Source organism: Ochotona curzoniae, unplaced genomic scaffold (genome assembly GCF_017591425.1).
Source record: "Ochotona curzoniae isolate NIBS_2020 unplaced genomic scaffold, NIBS_Ocur_1.0 scaffold_2683, whole genome shotgun sequence".
NCBI classification, from domain to species: domain Eukaryota; kingdom Metazoa; phylum Chordata; class Mammalia; order Lagomorpha; family Ochotonidae; genus Ochotona; species Ochotona curzoniae.
In genome coordinates, this window is record NW_024467100.1 from 7,556,675 (window position 1) to 7,574,605 (window position 17,931).

A 17,931-nucleotide genomic window follows, 5' to 3' on the forward strand; every position below is an offset into this window, starting at 1 on the left:
CTACTCATTGACTGAACAGCAGTTTATGTGACCTTGCTAAATTGCGGGTATGATGATGGGAGTAGTGAAACCTGCCGTCTTAGGTATTAGCACTGCCACGTGTTATCCAATCTGGAGATACATACAGATCAGAACATTGAGTGAATTTCAAGAGGATAAATTAGAACCTGCATAGGCTGATTGCAGATCCTTGTTCTTCATCTTTGTGCAATGATATCGCGCAAGGGTGCTCTTCTGAGGTAATTCTGTATATTGTTCACTTGCGTTTCCTACTCTACCATAATTTGGAAACAGCGTACAAGAAGGTTTGTTGCTGTTGTCCAGCACAGTGACAGCTTAACAGTATGACAGCTCTTATCTCGAAAACAGGAAAGGAGGCTGAAAAAGCACGACGAATTAAAGAAGAATAAAATTTATGAACCAGAAGACTTGGTAAACTTTTAAAAATTGAGACAAAATGTGCCATCTTGAGAACCTGGTTGTGCCACAGTATGGAAGAGTGAAGGATGCCCACTGAGTCATCAAGAGACAGTTATAAACCTCATCATTATACATTTCAGGAACTTTATACATTACATAGGAACTTTACAAAACTAGCTTAAAGCAAAATTAAAAGAGTTTTGATTTTGCAGAAAAAGCCACTGTTACTGCTAGGACAGGAGGTGAACTAAGTAGGGCTGGCTCATGGACCAACTGGTATGCGCATAATCTGGCATTGGGAGAGGTTCTGATGGAGGAGCCTGGGCAACTCTTCTGGCAGGACACAGACCCTGCAGGCAAGTGCAAGAAACAGGATAGGAAACAGCCCAGAACAGGCCATGGAAAGTTACCCACTGGCATAAATTTGGCATGGGTTGGGGGAAGACCAGCTTTTTCTGTTCACTTCATCCACTGACAAATTCAAGCACCAGACAGCGTGGGTCGAGCCAGGTTTGGTCGCAACAAAGACCAGTGCACATTATAGAATGCGAAGGTGAGGTTGCCTGTACCAGAATTGACCGCAGGGCCCAACCAGCATGCATGAGAACCAGGAAGGGAGGGTGCGGAGCCAGCAGGGGGAATAAGGGAGGGTTCCTTTGCTGAACAGCTACTCCCACTGGAGAGCATGAGCTGGGATGGGGGCAGACCATACCAAGCAGGGCTACAACACCTGTACGCCTCAGATGGACTAGATCAGCGAAAAGCCAGGCTGGGCTGATTATTCCCTCTGGTGCAAACAAAATTAGAGTGGGTGAGGGTTGTTTGAGCTTAGCCACAGCATCAGCTGGCAGAAGCTGGCACTGGGGCCTAGTTCTGTCAAGTCAAACCACAGAACCACCTGGAGAGTGCACAATCTGGGAGTGGGAGAGGCCTGGGAGGCAAATAGTGGGCTCATCCCTCTTGGATTACCACTTCCACAAGAGGGCACGAAAACCAGGACAGGGGCTGGGGTGGAATGGGATGTGGGACAGACTGGACTACTGCTACACATACTGGTAAACCAAGGTAGGGGGTGAGCCTGGTGGGGGTTATTGCGGGTTGCTCCAACTAGGCTGCAGCTCCCACTGGTTTATGTGAGGGCCAAGAATGTGCTGGGCAGAACCAGGCTGGATTGCAACACCCATTGGTTCCAGTGGAGGTCGGGGCTGAAAACAGTACCAACCCAATGATTGCAACCACCAGCTGATCAGGGCCCTGTACTTGCTAGCACATACAAGAATTGGTCTGAGAACACCTCAAAGTTTCTTTAGAGATCTCCCCAACCAAAATCCTGGACTCAGAACCCTAACCAAGAAGAGAGAGAAGACAAAACAGGTCAATCAACCATCTCAGCTATATGTTGGCAGCGAAATACAGGGCAAATGGAAACTCTATGATGGACTATGTCAATCAGTGGATTCTTCAAAGACCTCAAAGTGCTTGGAGTGGCAAGACTGGCAGCAATTTATAACTGTTGATGTATCAGAACCACTTGAGCAAGAACCTCGGAGCATACCCTACATCCAGGACCTGGGGAGGGTGGGAAATTGGATGGGCCCTTTCTCTTAATAGCCCCCTTTAAACATGAAGGAAGCAATATGGAAATAATAGTCTTACCCACTTTCCTATAGCCCTTGAACCTTTTACCCTAATTAACTATGTAAAGACTGTCAAAAATTTAATAGAAAAAAAATTTTAAAAAAGAAAATAAAAAAAACAGAATTTTGATTTTGAAATCCATGTCTGAGGAGGGCTTGAAAAGTTCATGAAAAAATGTTTACTATGAAAAGAAACAAACTAAGCGTGGGTTTTGCAATGTTTAGAGTCTTGTGGTTTTAACAAGTGGCTTGCTGAGATCTACCCTGCACCGAGAGCTTTGCTAGGCACTGTAGACTCAGGAGCAGTTTGTGTGCTGATGGACTCGCTACGGTGAAGGAGATGAACTACAGCAGTGCTCCACATCTGTTCCCAAGGCAGAGGCCAGCTTAGAATGGTGCGGGCACCCATGGGAGGGACATCCTCAAGCTTTCTAAGAAGAAATCTTGTCAGAAGTGTTGTCCAGGATGAAGCCAGAGTGACTCAAATTGGGGAAAATCGACAGAAAGATTAAAGACTAGTGATGATGCTTATGTAGTGAAAACACACACTGCTTGAAATTAGGTAGTGGGCCTTGATATTAGTCCTAGTTCTGCCAATTATCAACTGTGTAACTTAAAGCAAATTAGTTAACTTTTCTGCTATTAACACACATACTCATATTTCATAAAGTTGTTGTAAGGATCAAATAGGACATTGTACTTGCAGACTGCTCTGAAGTGCCACATACTATAAAATTGAAGTATTAAGTAAAACGCTGTGCATGGCTGCCACTTAGCATCATGCCTGCCCTCAAGAAATGATAATTGCCTTCTGCTTTATAGCACAGGACTTTGATGTTTAGCAATTCCTGTTCCCTTCAAAGACAAGTTTTTCAAATGCCAGACTTATCTCCCCTCTACAACTTGTCCAACCCTCAGAGTCACCTCCTCCTTCTTTCTTCTCTCATTTTACAGAGCAAGGCAATCCTTCAATGAGGCTTTTTATAATGCTGGTCATATTTTTAATGTCTGTTTTTCTCATCTAGTTACTATCTTCATTACAACAGAGATAGGTATTGAGGAGTTAGTTGCTGAGAAATTTGAGGGATTGGACCACAACATAAAGGAGGGTAAGCGTCTGCCACAGCATCCTTTAAAATCTGAAACTGTGGAAGGAATTCCTGGCTCTGCATACAGATCTGTTTGTTGTTTTGCCAAAAGTGCAATTAGTAGGCATCCTTACTCTTAATTGTATATGATGCATCATTGTCTATTTTAAAAATTTATTTCTTAAGTTTCAAAGACTACATTTCTTATTAGGGTAATAGTGATGTTTTGGTTGTTTTTTGTTTGTTTGTTTTTGTTTTTGTTTTTGTTTTCGGTAACAGTGACGTTTTGTGAAAAAGCTTACTTGCTTCTAGTTTTGTGCCGCTAGCAGATTCATTAGAGCAAGTGATCAAGTTAACACTGGGATTGGGTGAGGTATTCAAACAGTAGAGACGTGGCTTGCAGGTATTCCTGGAAAGGAGAAAAACAGGCCCCTGTATCTCCATCATGATGGACCTATCTATCACTCATGTTTGTTTTAAAATGAGAGAAAAATCACAGCAGGTGCTGTGGTTTGGATGTTTGTGTCCTCTCTGAAATTCGTGTTGGAACTTGAAACTCCATTTTATAACATTAAGAGATGAAGCTTTGGGGAGTGATTAAATAAGGACAAAGCCTTCACAAATGGGATTACCAATTGCAACAGTTAGTTAAGCTGCTGCTTGTAACACCAGCCTTACACCTTAGAGTGCTAGTTTGAGTTCTGGCTACTCAGCTTCCTGTCCAGCTACCTGCTAAAACACCTGGGCAGGCCATAGGAGACGGCCCAAGCACTTGGCCTGCTGCCACTCACGTGCGAGACCAATACATAGTTATTGGCTCCCATACTTTGGGCTTGCCCAAGCATGGCTATGACAGTCATTTGTGAAGAGAACTAGTGGGTATATCTTCCTCTCTTTCTGATTCTCCCTTCTTACTGTTGCTCTGTTGTTTAAATAAGTAAAGTAAGTAAATCAATTTTAAAAGGGCTGGAGAGATCTGTTTAGGTTGCTGTTTCACCCCCTTTACTGCCTTGAGACAGCAGGGGACCTTCTGGACTATATGGCAACAGTGCACCTTCTTGGAAGCAGACACTGGGTCTTTACCAAGCACCAAATCTGCTGAATCCTTGAGCATGGACTTCTCATTCTCCAAAATTCTGAGAAATGGTGTCTGTTGTTTATAAACTACATTGGTTTAGGTATTTTGTTATGACAGTCCTATTAGACGAAGATGGCTGGTTCACATTTCGAAGGTTCGCAAAATCTAGAATTTGGCCAGGAGTTACAGCCAGGAATGCAATCCAAGTCGACATGTGAGTGGCAAAAGTTTGAATATATGAGCTGTCATTATCGCTAGGAGTTTATATCACAGAGTTTGAGGCAGGAGCTGTCGTCACCAGTTGATCATATGTATACCAACGTGAAACATAGGTTTCTTAATTTCTAGGCTAAAGGCTGAGTCTTCAAGAGAGCTTTCAAAGAACTTCTTGATGAACATTGAAAATTGTTATTGTATTCCAAGATATAATTGTGATTATATCTGTGAACTCCTTGTGACTGTGGTATTGCTTTGTTTTGTTATGATATTATCTGGGAACTGCCATGATGTGTGCAATTGAAGAATGTTTTCATGGCTCTACCTCCAAACAGGTCACACATCATTTTGACCAACTCATTTTTTTTAAAAAAAGTGATGGTAGTAAGGCAGAAGCTAATTCTATGGAAAGAAGTGGAGACTAGAGAGAAATGAATTAACACTTAGATTATAGAGTGAGAACTACACACAATCTACGGATGAGGCTATGCCTCTGCAGGTGATGTCAGATGAAAGAAACAACTTCAGTATAAACTGATTCATAAATTAAAATTTCAGGAACTGGGCTAGTATTTACCAACCTTATTATTTTTTATTTGTTTTTTAAAGTACACAAGTCTTATCTTTCTCACAGCATCCTGATACAATTTTCTCTCAAGGGAATCCCTTAATATTGACTATTCTTATCTCACTGGGACAATTTTGTTCAATTTTATTTTTTGTAGGTGACACTATGTAAGCAATAGATGGTTCTTTTTTTCCCCGAATACAAAATGAACACATTGAATAGACTCTTAAGTATTTCTTTGCTTCTTCCAAGAAGCTAAGATATGCTTTCTTGAAAACCATGCCCACCCCCTGCAACGTCTCACTGTTTCTTTGAAAACGCCTGCACCAAACTTGGAACGCAGCCCAAGTAAATTAACACTGAGATTTTTGTAATAAAGGTGCGTTCACTCGACGTGTACAGTGTATTGCACAGCAGATTGCACAGGACAGACTGGAGCATTTGTTGAATGCAATGAGGACACACATTGCTCAGGGACACATGTCTTAATAAGAGAGCAATGGGTTAAAAACATTTCTGCTCATAACTGTGTGAAAGAAGACTTCGACTTCCTTGTTTCTTAGGTTGTAAACAACAGAGATCAGCAGGGATGAAGATGCTGAAGGTGACTGGGAGAATTTTCTTAGTTTGGTCTCAGGTAGGCAGTGGAGGCACAGCTATAGCAGGCAAGGTTCACAGGGAAGGGCAGGCACAGATGGCAAAGGCCTTGTTTCAGCTTTCAACAGAGGGATTTTTGAGAATAATGGAAACGAATAGAAGGTAGGTGACAAAGCCTGGGGACACTGAGTGCTGGAATCACAAGCAAACTATGCCATTGATTATCTAACGGACACTTATCAATGCAGGGACATTTTGTGACAAGAAGGTTGTTTTTGAAGGAACTACTCTGTGACAAAAAGGTAAGCTAAACGTGGATGTCATCCCCACAGATGCTGTGCTCATGTCCATGCCAAAGGCACCACACATAGCCAAGCACATACCTTCTTGTTCATGATGACTGCGTATCTCAGACGCCCACCTAGTGGTCATACCCTATTATCTGAGCTAGTGTGTGTGTGTGTGTGTGTACGCACAAAGAAGAGCATTTCTGTGGCATGACCTGCTGGGGAGATTGACTGAATCTAGACTGTGAAGTTGGAGAGCATTTGTGAAATGCTAAGCACTGGGCATAGTACCTGTGACTAGCCAGTGTGCTCAGGAAGCACATGGGAATGTAGAGATGATGTTCAGTGCAGGTGATGGGCACAATGGTGATGTTGCCAGCTAGCGTGAATGTGTTCAGGACACAAAAGACCACAACGAGGAGGATCTGGTGTCCACGGAATCTGGAGAATCTTACACAGAAACAACTTGGTCACCCTGTGGGATTTTTTTTTCCACATCCTTGACCTCAAGTGTCTTGAAGCAGAGAGTCAATACAAAGAAATTTCCGTCATAACATGAAGTCTGGAACAGGACTGGAGCAGGTATAGAGAGTCAATGGGGTAAAATCAGTTAATTTCTACGTTTGTTCATTAGGAGCGGTATAACTTATGCTGTATTGCTATCTTATTCTTTATTACTTTTTGATATTGCAATCTCCATGATATCCCCCTGAGATGCTGACCTAGAAATCAGCAATAAGTGACTTTATTGTCCCAATGTTTCCGAAGTTGTGGTTCATGGATGGCAGGCTTTTCTTTTTCTTTTTTCTTTTTATTTTTTTAAAGATTTATTTTTATTATTTTCTCATTGGAAAGGCGGATATACAGAGAGGAGAGACAGAGAGGAAGATCTTCCGTCCAATGATTCACTCCCCAAGTGAGCGCAACGGTCGGTGCTATGCCGATCCGAAGCCAGGAGCCTCTTCCGGGTCTCCCACGCAGGTGCAGGGTCCCAAAGCCTTGGGCCGTCCTCGACTGCTTTCCCGGGCCACAGGCAGGGAGCTGGAAGGGAAGCAGGGCTGCCGGGATTAGAACCGGCGCCCATATGGGATCCCGGGTGTGCAAGGCAAGGACCTTAACCACTTGCGCCATCGCGCCGGGCCCTTCTTTTTTCTTTTTAAAGATTCATTTATTTTTATTACCAAGTCAGATATACAGAAAGGAGGAGAGACAGAGAGAAAGATCTTGGATCTGATGATTCACTCCCCAAGTACCCACAATGGCAGGTACTGAGCCAATCTGAAGCCAGGAGCCAGAAATTTCCTCCGGGTCTCCCTTGTGGGTTCAGGATCCCAAAGCTTTGGGCTATCTTCGACTGCTTTCCTAGGCCACAAGCAGGGAGCTGGATGGGAAGCAGGGCTGCTGGGATTAGAACCGGCGTCCATATGGGATCCTGGTGCATTTAAGGCAAGGACTTTAGTCACTAGGTGGCAGGCTTTTCTTTTATGATTGCAAGCCACCACAAGTGTGGTCCACACCATACCAGCTTTGTTTCATTTTTCTTCTGGGCAAAGTGTGAGTACTGTGATGACAGCCTCTAAGCTACTAAAGTAAGAGACTTATGTTTACAGACTGGAAATCACTGGTTGGTAACTCTCTCGAAGTAAAACCTCTGGCTAATGCAGAAGGAGCAGAAATAGTGACACATGACTTCCAGGGACATTTCTTTTCTTTTTAGAAAGATTTATCTATTTTTATTGCAAAGTCAGATATATAGAGAGCGGAGGATAGACAGAGAGGAAGATCTTCTGTCTGACGATTCACTCCCCAAGTGACTGCAACATCTAAAGCTGAGCAGATCTGAAGCCAGGAACTCTTGCAGGTCTCCTACATGGGTGCAGGATCCCAAGATTTTAGGCTGTCCTCCACTGCTCTCCCAGGTCACAAGCAGGGAGCTGGATGGGAAGCAGGGCAGCTCGGATTAGAACTGGCGCCCATATGGGATCCTGGAGTGTTCAAGGCAAGGAATTTAGCCATTAGGCCACCACGCTGGGCCCTCAGGGACATTTTGGTAGCAATGAAGATGAAGGGTTCTGGACCCAGGTTAGATGGTCAGGGAGAGACAAACCATTGGTAAAATTGCCTTGTTGTAAAATTCTAAAATATATTTATTTACGAAAGATTTATTTATGTTTCTATTTGAAAGGCAGATCTACCGAGAGCAGGAGAGATAGATAAGTTGATCATCCACCCTTTGATTCACTCCCCAAATGGCTGCAACAACTGAGGTTGTGTTGATCTACAACTCTGCTGCTTTCCCAGGCTGTCGACAGGAAACTAGATTGGGAGTGGAGCAGCCAGTACTAAAACTGATGCCCATACGGGGTGCCAGCATTGCAAGGCAGAGCAGTAGCTTGTTGGACCACAATGTTGCCCTCCTCATCCCCAAATTTATTTATTTATTTATTTTTTTAAAGATTTATTTTTATTATTTTTTTCATTGGAAAGGCGGATATACAGAGAGGAGAGACAGAGAGGAAGATCTTCCGTCCGATGATTCACTCCCCAAGTGAGCTCAACGGGCCGATACTATGCCGATCCGAAGCCAGGAGCCTCTTCTGGGTCTCCCACGCGGGTGCAGGGCCCCAAAGCTTTGGGCCGTCCTCGACTGCTTTCCCAGGCCACCGGCAGGGAGCTGGAAGGGAAGCGGGGCTGCCGGGATTAGAACCGGCGCCCATATGGGATCCCGGGCGTGCTAGGCGAGGACCTTTAACCACTTGCGCCACCGCGCCGGGCCCGAAATTTATTTATTTTTTAACAAGGACTTGAGTGCTTAGGGCAAGCAAACTAGGGAGAGAAGGCAAAATCGGTGAAGTGAGAGGAAGATCAGCACCCCAACAGAGGTTAGACCTCAAGGGAAAGGAAAAAATTTATTTTGGCAAAAGGGATTGTATGAATGAAGAGGTATGACACTTGGTGTAAAATTGTTTGCTGTACCATATTATGATGTAACCTTCCTGCAGATCCCAAAGTCACCTTTCAAGTTTCCTCGCAGACACTCTTGAGTTACACTGCGTGGCAAGCAGAGGGGCATGGATGGCGATGAGATGCAGGGAAAGGGCCCCACATGCACAGCGCCAAATTCAGAGTGAGGAAGAAAGGAAATGCAAGGCTCTCTGCCACCCTTGCAACTTCCTAGAAATCTGGGGAGCAACTCTGGAATTCCCTCTGTGAATCGAACGGTGATTTGTGCCATTTTACTTATTGAACAAGATAACACTCACGGGTTGGAAGATTTTGAAACATTTAGGGAAAAATGCTAGATTCCTAGAAGTCTAGGGAGCATAATTTAGGAAACGCTGTGAGTATTCTGGAACAAAATAAGGAGGCAAGTGGTGTGAGATAAATGTTTCATTTATAGTAAGGGTCATTTCATTAAGAAGATTCCCGAGATAATAATGTGACAGGCGAATATTAAGTATAGGGACAGGAAATCTCTAATCAGCTTTTTAGAAAGCATGGATGGAACCACGTATCTGTGGCTACTTTACCTAAATGAACTACCTTTAATTAAAATGAAATAAGACCAGAAGTGTCAGGTTTTCAATCACACTATCCATATGTGCTAAAGAGCTACATGTGAGAAGTGGTGATCGCATTGGACAGTGGGGACATCAAGCGTTTCTCTCATAATTGAAAGTCTGGTGCTCGCTTCGACAGCACATATACTAAAAATTGGAATGGAAGTCTGTTGGATTGTGCCATTACAGTGTCTTTTTTTTAAAGATTTATTTTGTTTTCATTACAAAGTCAGATATACAGAGAGGAGAGACAGAGAGGAAGATCTTGCATCCGATGATTCACTACCCAAGTGACCACAATGGCCGATGCTGTGCTGATCCGAAGCCAGGAGCCAGGAACCTCTTTCGGGTCTGCCACAGGGTACAGGGTCCCAAGGCTTTGGGCTGTCCTCGACTGCTTTCCCAGGACACAAGCAAGGAGCTGGATGGGAAATGGAGCTGCTGGGACCAGAAACAGCGTCCATATGGGATCCCGGCGTGTTCAAGGCAAGGACTGTAACCACTATGTTATTGCACCGGGCCCTATTACAGTGTCTTATTCTGGGCAGATGTGTGGAATACATTAAATAACAGCAGGAACAAAAATCTGCCATAGGTACAGTAACATGGTGTACCTCCACATTGGTTAAAAATATGTGTGTTCATACTTACTCGTATTTTATATGCGAGATAAAATATTTAAAGCAATTTGTTCCTGATACTGCCATGAATTCACTATTAAACCATGGTGGGAGTGAGTACGGAGAACTCTGAATTTTTACACTACCATTTTTTATAGGGATGATTATGACTTTGTCTTTTAAAAATGTTTTAAGTCTAAAATTATGGCTGATAAGTAGTTTGGAGAACTCGAGGAGGATGCAGTTGAGAACAGGTGTTAGGCTGAGCAAACAGGAGGCTGTTGCTGATCCCGGTGGTGGAGGAGTGTTGGATTGCGAAGTCTGATTTCAAGGAGGAAGCAAAATGGGCTTTGCTAGCATATCAGAGGAGACTAGCCATTCTTCCATACCTTTCCCTTCCATGATGAATCCGTAGCAGTGAGTGATACTCTGAAGGCGAATCAGAGCCAGGAAAACCATACATGTAGTTGGATTAATGAAGTGGAAGTAAATGCAAAATTGAATTTAGGAAGGAAGAAAAAAAAATTCCTAGTATGTTTATTTTAGTGGCTGCAGAGTGCTATTTTTTCACTTCAAAATCAGCGATTGATCTGATCTAAGCATGTTGTAAGCATGTAAGTGTGAATTTATTCTCTTTGGGTATGTTGTAAATGGATAGACAGGAGGGCTAATGACTGTAAACTGAATGTTGTAAAGAACTTTATGTGGCTGCAAGTCATTGTTTTACAAGTAAAAGGAGAAAAAAAATAAGTTTATTGCTCATGCTACACATCTGAGTTTGAATGAGCAATGAAAGAGCATCTTAAGTTATTCTTAAAATTTGGAAAACAAATGCAAAAAGGAAGGTTAGGTCAAGATATATGAAAGCAAGAAAAACTCCTTCAAATCGATTTGTACCAAATTATTTTGAGGAAAGATGTGAAGTATGTGATGGAAGCATGAAGTATCATCATGAAAAGCTAGTGTTTCTCCCGAGCAACACTCCCTGGAGCCACAATACACAAATGGAGCAGGAGCCTGTGGGTTTCCTCTCTATGGAGAACACTTGAGTAGCTGCCTCCATGGGCCTCCTAGGGCAGGAGCCACCACACGGGTCTCCCATGTGGATGGGAGGGTCCTAAGAACTTGGACCACCATCAGTTGCTTTCCAAGGCTCATTAGCAGGGAGCTGAGTCAAAAGCATGCCCCTAAGACTTGAACCAGTGTTGTTATTTGGGATGCCATTGTCGCCACCTGGCAAGCAGTAGCTTAATTGGCTGCACCACAACAGTGGCCCCAGGGCACATGTTGATGAACTTGAGGACTGTTTTAACTACCAGATACTCATCGATTTCTTTCTTACCCGTCGCATTTTTGAGTCTCTGCACAGCCAAAACTGAGCGCAGCTGAGAATAGCAGCAATAGCTCTTCTACCAGACATCCCTGTGGTTGAACCCTAAGGTGTTTCTGTGGAAGATGCACACTGGTAGATAATCTCAAAAGCAGGATGGAGAGCAGAAAGGAGCTTTCAAAATGATTTATACATTCCAGAAGGCTAAAACCCTATGGGAGAGTAAAAACATCGAAATGTGCTCACACATCAAAACCGTAGTCATGAACCAAGATTTCCATCAGAGGAAAAAGAAAAGTGAATTGCAGGGGAGAACACAACTTGAGGGTAAAGAGGAAATGTGGTCTACAGAAACCATGGATATCTCTAAAATTTCAATCATCATGAGCTACATTTGTGCCTAGCAATAGAGTCTTTGCTTCTACAACAAGATTTAGCAGACACATAACAATTGTGTATGCTCAGGATGCTTCATGATGATGCTTCTGTAAGTGTATACATTGCGTAATGGCCAATGAAGGCAAATGTGTATATCACTTCAGACATGTCACATTTCTTCAGAGCGAAAGCCAACCAATCCTATCTAAGAATTTTTAAATAGAGAGCACGTAGCACATAAAAATAATCTAGTTATTATACTGTGCAATGGAATCCCAGAGCTGCTGGTTCCCATATAGCTGTAACTTTCTAGTCCTCAATCAGCCTTTCTCCATGGCTCCTCCCCCTTCTTTCCTTCACAGCCTCTGTGAACCACCAATAGATTTTACTTTTAAGAGATCTGCATTTTTTTTTTTTAGATTCCTCATAAATGAAATCAGGTGATACTTATCTTCGCATGCCTGGTTTATTTCCCTTAAGGTAATGAACTTCAGTTCCAACTATGTTGTTGCAAATTAAAAACTCAAAATACGTGGAGTAAAGCTGGGACTCTGAAGTTATACTTTTGTGTAATTGCTTGGTATAGTTCAAACAACCGCAATTCCTTTTGCCACATCTCCCTTTCTCCCTTTCTTCTCCCCTGTTCTCCACTCCCTTCCCTCTCTCCTCTCTCTTCCTCTTCTGCCCTCCTCTCTCCTCTCTTCTCCTCTCCCTCCTTTACCTTTCAACAAGATAAATCAAAGGATTCAGGCATGGAGGAGTTGAATTTTCTTCTTTTTAGAAAAGATTTGTTTATTTTTATTGCAAAGTCTGAGACATATATCTATATATATATGTCTCAGACTTTGCAGACTTTGTAGTATATATATAGTATATATATATGCTTTGTAGTATAGCATATATATATATATATATATATATAGAGAGAGAGAGAGAGAGAGAGAGAGAGAAGGAGTGACAGAGAGAAGGAGAGACAGAGAGGAAGATAGCCATATCTATCTTCACAAGAGCTCTTGGCACAATGTAAGCCTTCATTATAGGCCTTTGGTCTCTCACTCTAGACAAAGCTCCATGACTAGGGACCACAGTGCAGTGTACCGATAATGTTAGATTAACTTTCATTGTGTGTCTTACGGTTGTAACTGCTGCATATGCCTTAACCAGTATTCAAATTGTATAATGGTGCATTTCTTATAAAGAATAGCCATCGCCTGAAAAAAAAATGGAAAAGTTTCAAATATACAGGGAGTTCATTCTAATTTAATCTCATTTTGAAATTCATTTCAAATTAATCAGCTGTTTATCCTTGGCCAGGTAAGGATGTAAGGTGACTCAACTCATGTTTCGCTTTCCCTTGCCTTGTTTGAATGATTCTAATCCCATAAGATGTTTCTACCTTGCTCTCTCAAGACCACACATTGATTCTCTTGACTGCCAACAAGACAAAGTATCTTTTCTAGTCCTTCATATCCAGCCTGACCTAAGGCATAATTAAAACACAGCATTGAGTTTTAAGACCATTACTTTCACCTGGGGCCTGCCCAATGAATTTCTCGTAAAAAAACATCATTTACAGGATTCTCTGGTGTCACTGAACTTGAAATCATGTGGCTAAAAGGTCCTGCCTGTTTCTCTGTGTCCTAACAATATGAACTGGATTTACTTATTCTCTTAGCTTCAGTGAGGAGTTTGACAATTATCAAGGCAATTATTGAATCACTACCTAATTATTTTCTTGGGTTATCGTGACTTTCAAATCCTTCCCCTTTTCTTTAGGATTCTGAATCACTCAGGTAGTTTCCTTTGTGACTTTGGCTGCTTTCTTGGTTGTGAGACCCGCTGTACCTGAGAAAAATTCCCAAAGCAAGTTGTAAGAAATCTCATTTCTATTTTAAATGCTAAAATGAAAATGTCCATTCTTCAGTTTTGAATGAGCCATCGATATGATCCGCATTAGATGATAAAAATAGTACACATAGATTCACTTGCATGAAAAATTTAGAAAGGAAATGATTAAAAAAAACCAAATCTATGACTCTTTTTATTCCTTGAACAGCACAAGATGTACTAAGAGAATGTGAGAATGAAAAGAAAAAAAAAAAAAACTTCTCCAAGGAACTTTGAGAGAGCTATTGCTTTTCTGCTGTTGCTTTGGGGAAACAGTGTGTCATGTTTCTGTCTTCCTACTTTCCTTTGGCCTAGTCAGGGGGCTTCCACGGATGCCCCATATTGGGAGAACCAGAGTTGAGAAGATCAACAGTCCCTGTAGATACAGCACAGTGTAAATTACATTAAGATTATCACAAATGTCTCGGACTTATAGAGAAAATGATGCCAGAGTGTTTCTCTTGGATGAAATGTGGATCACATAATCTTGAATTCTGTCCAGAACACTCATATCAAGGGGGGCTAATACTCCCAAGAGCAAGGAATTAGACATAAATATGTAAGGTCCTAGGACATACAGAACTTTCAAGTGATCAGAAAAAATTGTTATGTTTAAACTAAGTGAAATTGGGAGAAAGAGAATAAAACTTTACAATGTGAGGAATGGCTTACAAAATAGGCTATTATTAACAGGAACCTATGTTTCGATGACAAAGCTTATCAGAATGTAAACTTCACAATGTAAGGACTATGAATATCTTGTGCCATGTTATGTTTTTAAGATCTGTCACAGTACCTAACTTATAGCAGTTGCTCCATAAGTAACTGAATAAATGCACACCACAACTTGAGAGTGTGCTGGCTTCATTTCTGAAACATGGTTTTGGTTCCTTTATAGAAAGTGTTACACTGAAACAACCTACCATTCAGTGGTTACATAATGTTGCTGCAATGTGCTCACATGTTCTTAGTGGAAACATCTGTTACAAAAGAATAGGAAGGCCTTCTAGTACTCCCAGCACAAGCTTATGGAAAGGTGGTTCATATTCGGAAATCAGAAAACAAGTTTAATTTGTGAGATGGTAAGTGGAAGCATGGTTTTCTACATTGCTAAAATCAATGTCTGACCAATTTAATGTTCTCAGCAGAGAAGAAAACTCAGCAGCTTCGTTTAAGAAATGTAATTCTCCCCAGATTCCACGCGTTCCCCAGATCCCATGCATTCTCCAGCATCCTGAACCTCCCTGTACTGCTGCTGGAAAGAATACTTGTGTGCCTCTGTGTTCATTCTGAGCAAATGGGCATCATGAGTTTGAAGTAAACACTTAGGCTATCATTTTGAAACTTTCCTGGATGTTATCTTTCCACTTTCTCTTAGCTTTGGGTTCTATTATCCTTGAGAAAAACTTGCCTTATTTTACCCTTTGTGGCCCAATCCCCACCTGAGGTCCTTGCTTCTCAAGGAAGATAAATTCTACCTGCTGAAAATGTGCAGGTGCTATGCTTATCACAATTGTGAAAAGAACTACTAATAGCTTCTGACAATTGTTTTGAAGTGCTTTAGTTAGGATGTTTCTTGCTGAACTTGGAGTTGAATCTGAAATGGACACAGAGAGGTGAGCAGACCAGTTATAGAGGGTAGAGACAACTTAATGGTTTAAATTGCACCCTCTGTGGAAGGATTCTAAGCAAAGGATTCATGTGAGCAATGTTTAGAGTTTGTTTCTTGATGACGTTAGGGCAGTGTTGTGAAAGCCAAGTGCTATACAGTACAGAAGGGATTTTTCTTTTGGTTACATTTTTATTTTGAATTTTTGAATCTTATGGTACAATTTCATATAGATTGAGATTCCCCAAGCTCCAAATTCCCAACCTATGACAGATTTTCCCCCTGTTGGTACAATAGTGTAGTCTTTCATAAGGAGTCATAATTCCATCAATCTGTTATTTAAGTGTGCACTGATATTGCTGGTACAGGCAATGTCAGGCAGTCCAGCATTCCATTGTTTACACATTTGCAACAGTTTCATTGAGAGTCCATCTTTGATTTGGAAGCAGGGATGCTCACTGTACTGTATCCCCACATCTGGATATGGTAGTCTCCATTACTCCATCACTAAATATCCCCGTAAATGAGAAGCCATGAAATAAGGTTAACAACCAGTATGAATTAGAACAAAAGTAACAACAGGAACAACAACAACAAAATTACAGCACCATGAAAAAATGCATCACTGAGTAACCAACACATGGGTGACAAAAAGAAAACACAAAAGTCTCTTGGGTAAAATGATGCCTCTATGTAATCCATGAGCCAGCGATGAATTTGACAAGAGAAAAAAAAAGTATTTGGAATAAAGAAAACTGAAATAAAAAAATATCAAAACACATGGGATGCAGCCAGAAAAAAAAAAAACAGTATGGAATGGGTTATTGAGGTTATATTTTGCATGATGGTTTCCTTGCAAGAGGCATTTTTAAGACACAGAGGCACGTTGGTTCTTCTACAAAATTATCATGGCCTTATAGGTTTTAAGTTTTCATTACTAATTTTTGTAAACTTTTCTCCCCTTGTCTGATCACTCACTGTCAGATTCTCAACTATTGCTTACTTATCTCATAGTTGTCTCCCTGGAGCAATTTCAGAATGCCTTATGATTGATTTGTAGCTGGAAAAGTAAATAGAAGAATTTCCATTGCAATTTGACATGTCTTTTGAGTTGTTATTAAAATAATTTTTAGTTGCTGCTGAGAATCATTGGAGTGCCCTGGCTTTGTGATGCTATTCTAGTTAAAGTTTTCCCTGTCTATAATGCTCAACCTTTCTTTCCTGGATAATGAAATACCAATTACCAAATAAGTAGATGTGAAAAAAATGCTCACATGCTAAACAAGTGCAGGTGAAATAAAGTAATACTGTTTTAGTAGGCAGACAGGTAGATAAGAAATTTAAAGCAGAGAGAGCTAACGGCATCCAGTTGTTCAGGGCAAATCTGTAGATGTCAATCATTTCGTTTTCAAGTGCTCTTATTAATTCAAGACCTCAAACCCACACCAGGGGTTTGATGACAACATAGCCATTCATTTCAAAGATCAGGGCCTGCCAGTCAAGGATATTAGGATTGATGGTAGAACTGCTATATGTGAAGAAGATGTCCTCTGGGGACAGCACCGAATCCCACATGTACACATCCCCAATCTCTCCCACAAAGGACTGGCTCCTATCACACCCACCCCTGAAGGAATCAATCTTGCTCCTGTCCTAGAAGTATCTTGGGGTAAGCATCAATAGAGTAACCTTTCTTCAGACCCTTTTTTACCAAAGGCTTCCCAATGACCCAAAATTCAACAATGCCTGAGGAAGATTCCCAGCTGACACAGAGGTGCACTGGGGCTGGGAACTCTTCATTGACTTTGACTGTGACTTTGGATCTTCCAACAGGCAGGCTGTACTCTCCACGTTCATTATTTTTGCCCTGTGCATTACAGGAGAAGAGGCTGTAGCCATGGGAAAGGTCACTGTAAGCTCGAAGACACAAGGTGAAGTTCTATAGAGGTTTCTTTAGGTTTTTGATAATGTTCACATGAGCAGTAGAAGATTCTACAGGGAACACAAAGACCTTCCCACTGAGGTCTGTGGAATCAAGAAAGAACATAGAAAAACAGCTCAGATTTAACTTCTTTTCTCATCTTAATGTTCCTTAACCAGCCCCTGACCACCTTACTTGTCTGAGACAAGGTTTCCATGAAGCAGGTGAAGAAAACCATCCAAAGCAGCAGCCTGTACATGTCCTTGTCCTGGGCTTTCACAGCAGTAATGGTGATCAGTATGCAAGTAGCTGACAGCACAGGGCACTGTTTACCCAGCTTCTTCAGTTATAGAAAGATTCCCTATCTCAGGCCTTGCAGGGTTTATTTATATGCTCCATGAGGATGGGTGGTGGTGTGGTGGAGAGTACCAACAGCAAATTAATGATTTTCCAGGCCTGCTTCCTGGTGCCAGGATTCAGAAGTACAGATGGAAATAGAATAGTGAAGCCCTAGGCTGGGAAATCAATTAGAGTTATTTATTAGACACAAATGACTTCCCAGAACTCCAGATTCCATTGCTGAGAAGGAAGTGGCTGTAGAGTTGCAAGGCTGTGGGATGGTGAAAGACTGGCCCCATTAGGAAAATTTCGCACTGTGTTCTGGGCACTTCTCAGTCTGAAGATCCTGTGTTCTACCAGGAATTCCTGAACCACGTGAGCATTGGAAACAAAGGC

At 41.8% G+C, this 17,931-nt stretch overlaps 1 protein-coding gene across 1 annotated transcript; it reads right to left on the reverse strand.

Annotated features, from left to right (window-relative positions):
- Positions 1–16,709: 16,709 nt before the first annotated feature.
- Positions 16,710–17,455, reverse strand: APCS (amyloid P component, serum). The gene is given in 3 exon segments (XM_041003427.1): positions 16,710–16,913; positions 16,915–17,300; positions 17,392–17,455. Coding segments are annotated over 3 exon segments (654 nt in total).
- Positions 17,456–17,931: the final 476 nt, after the last annotated feature.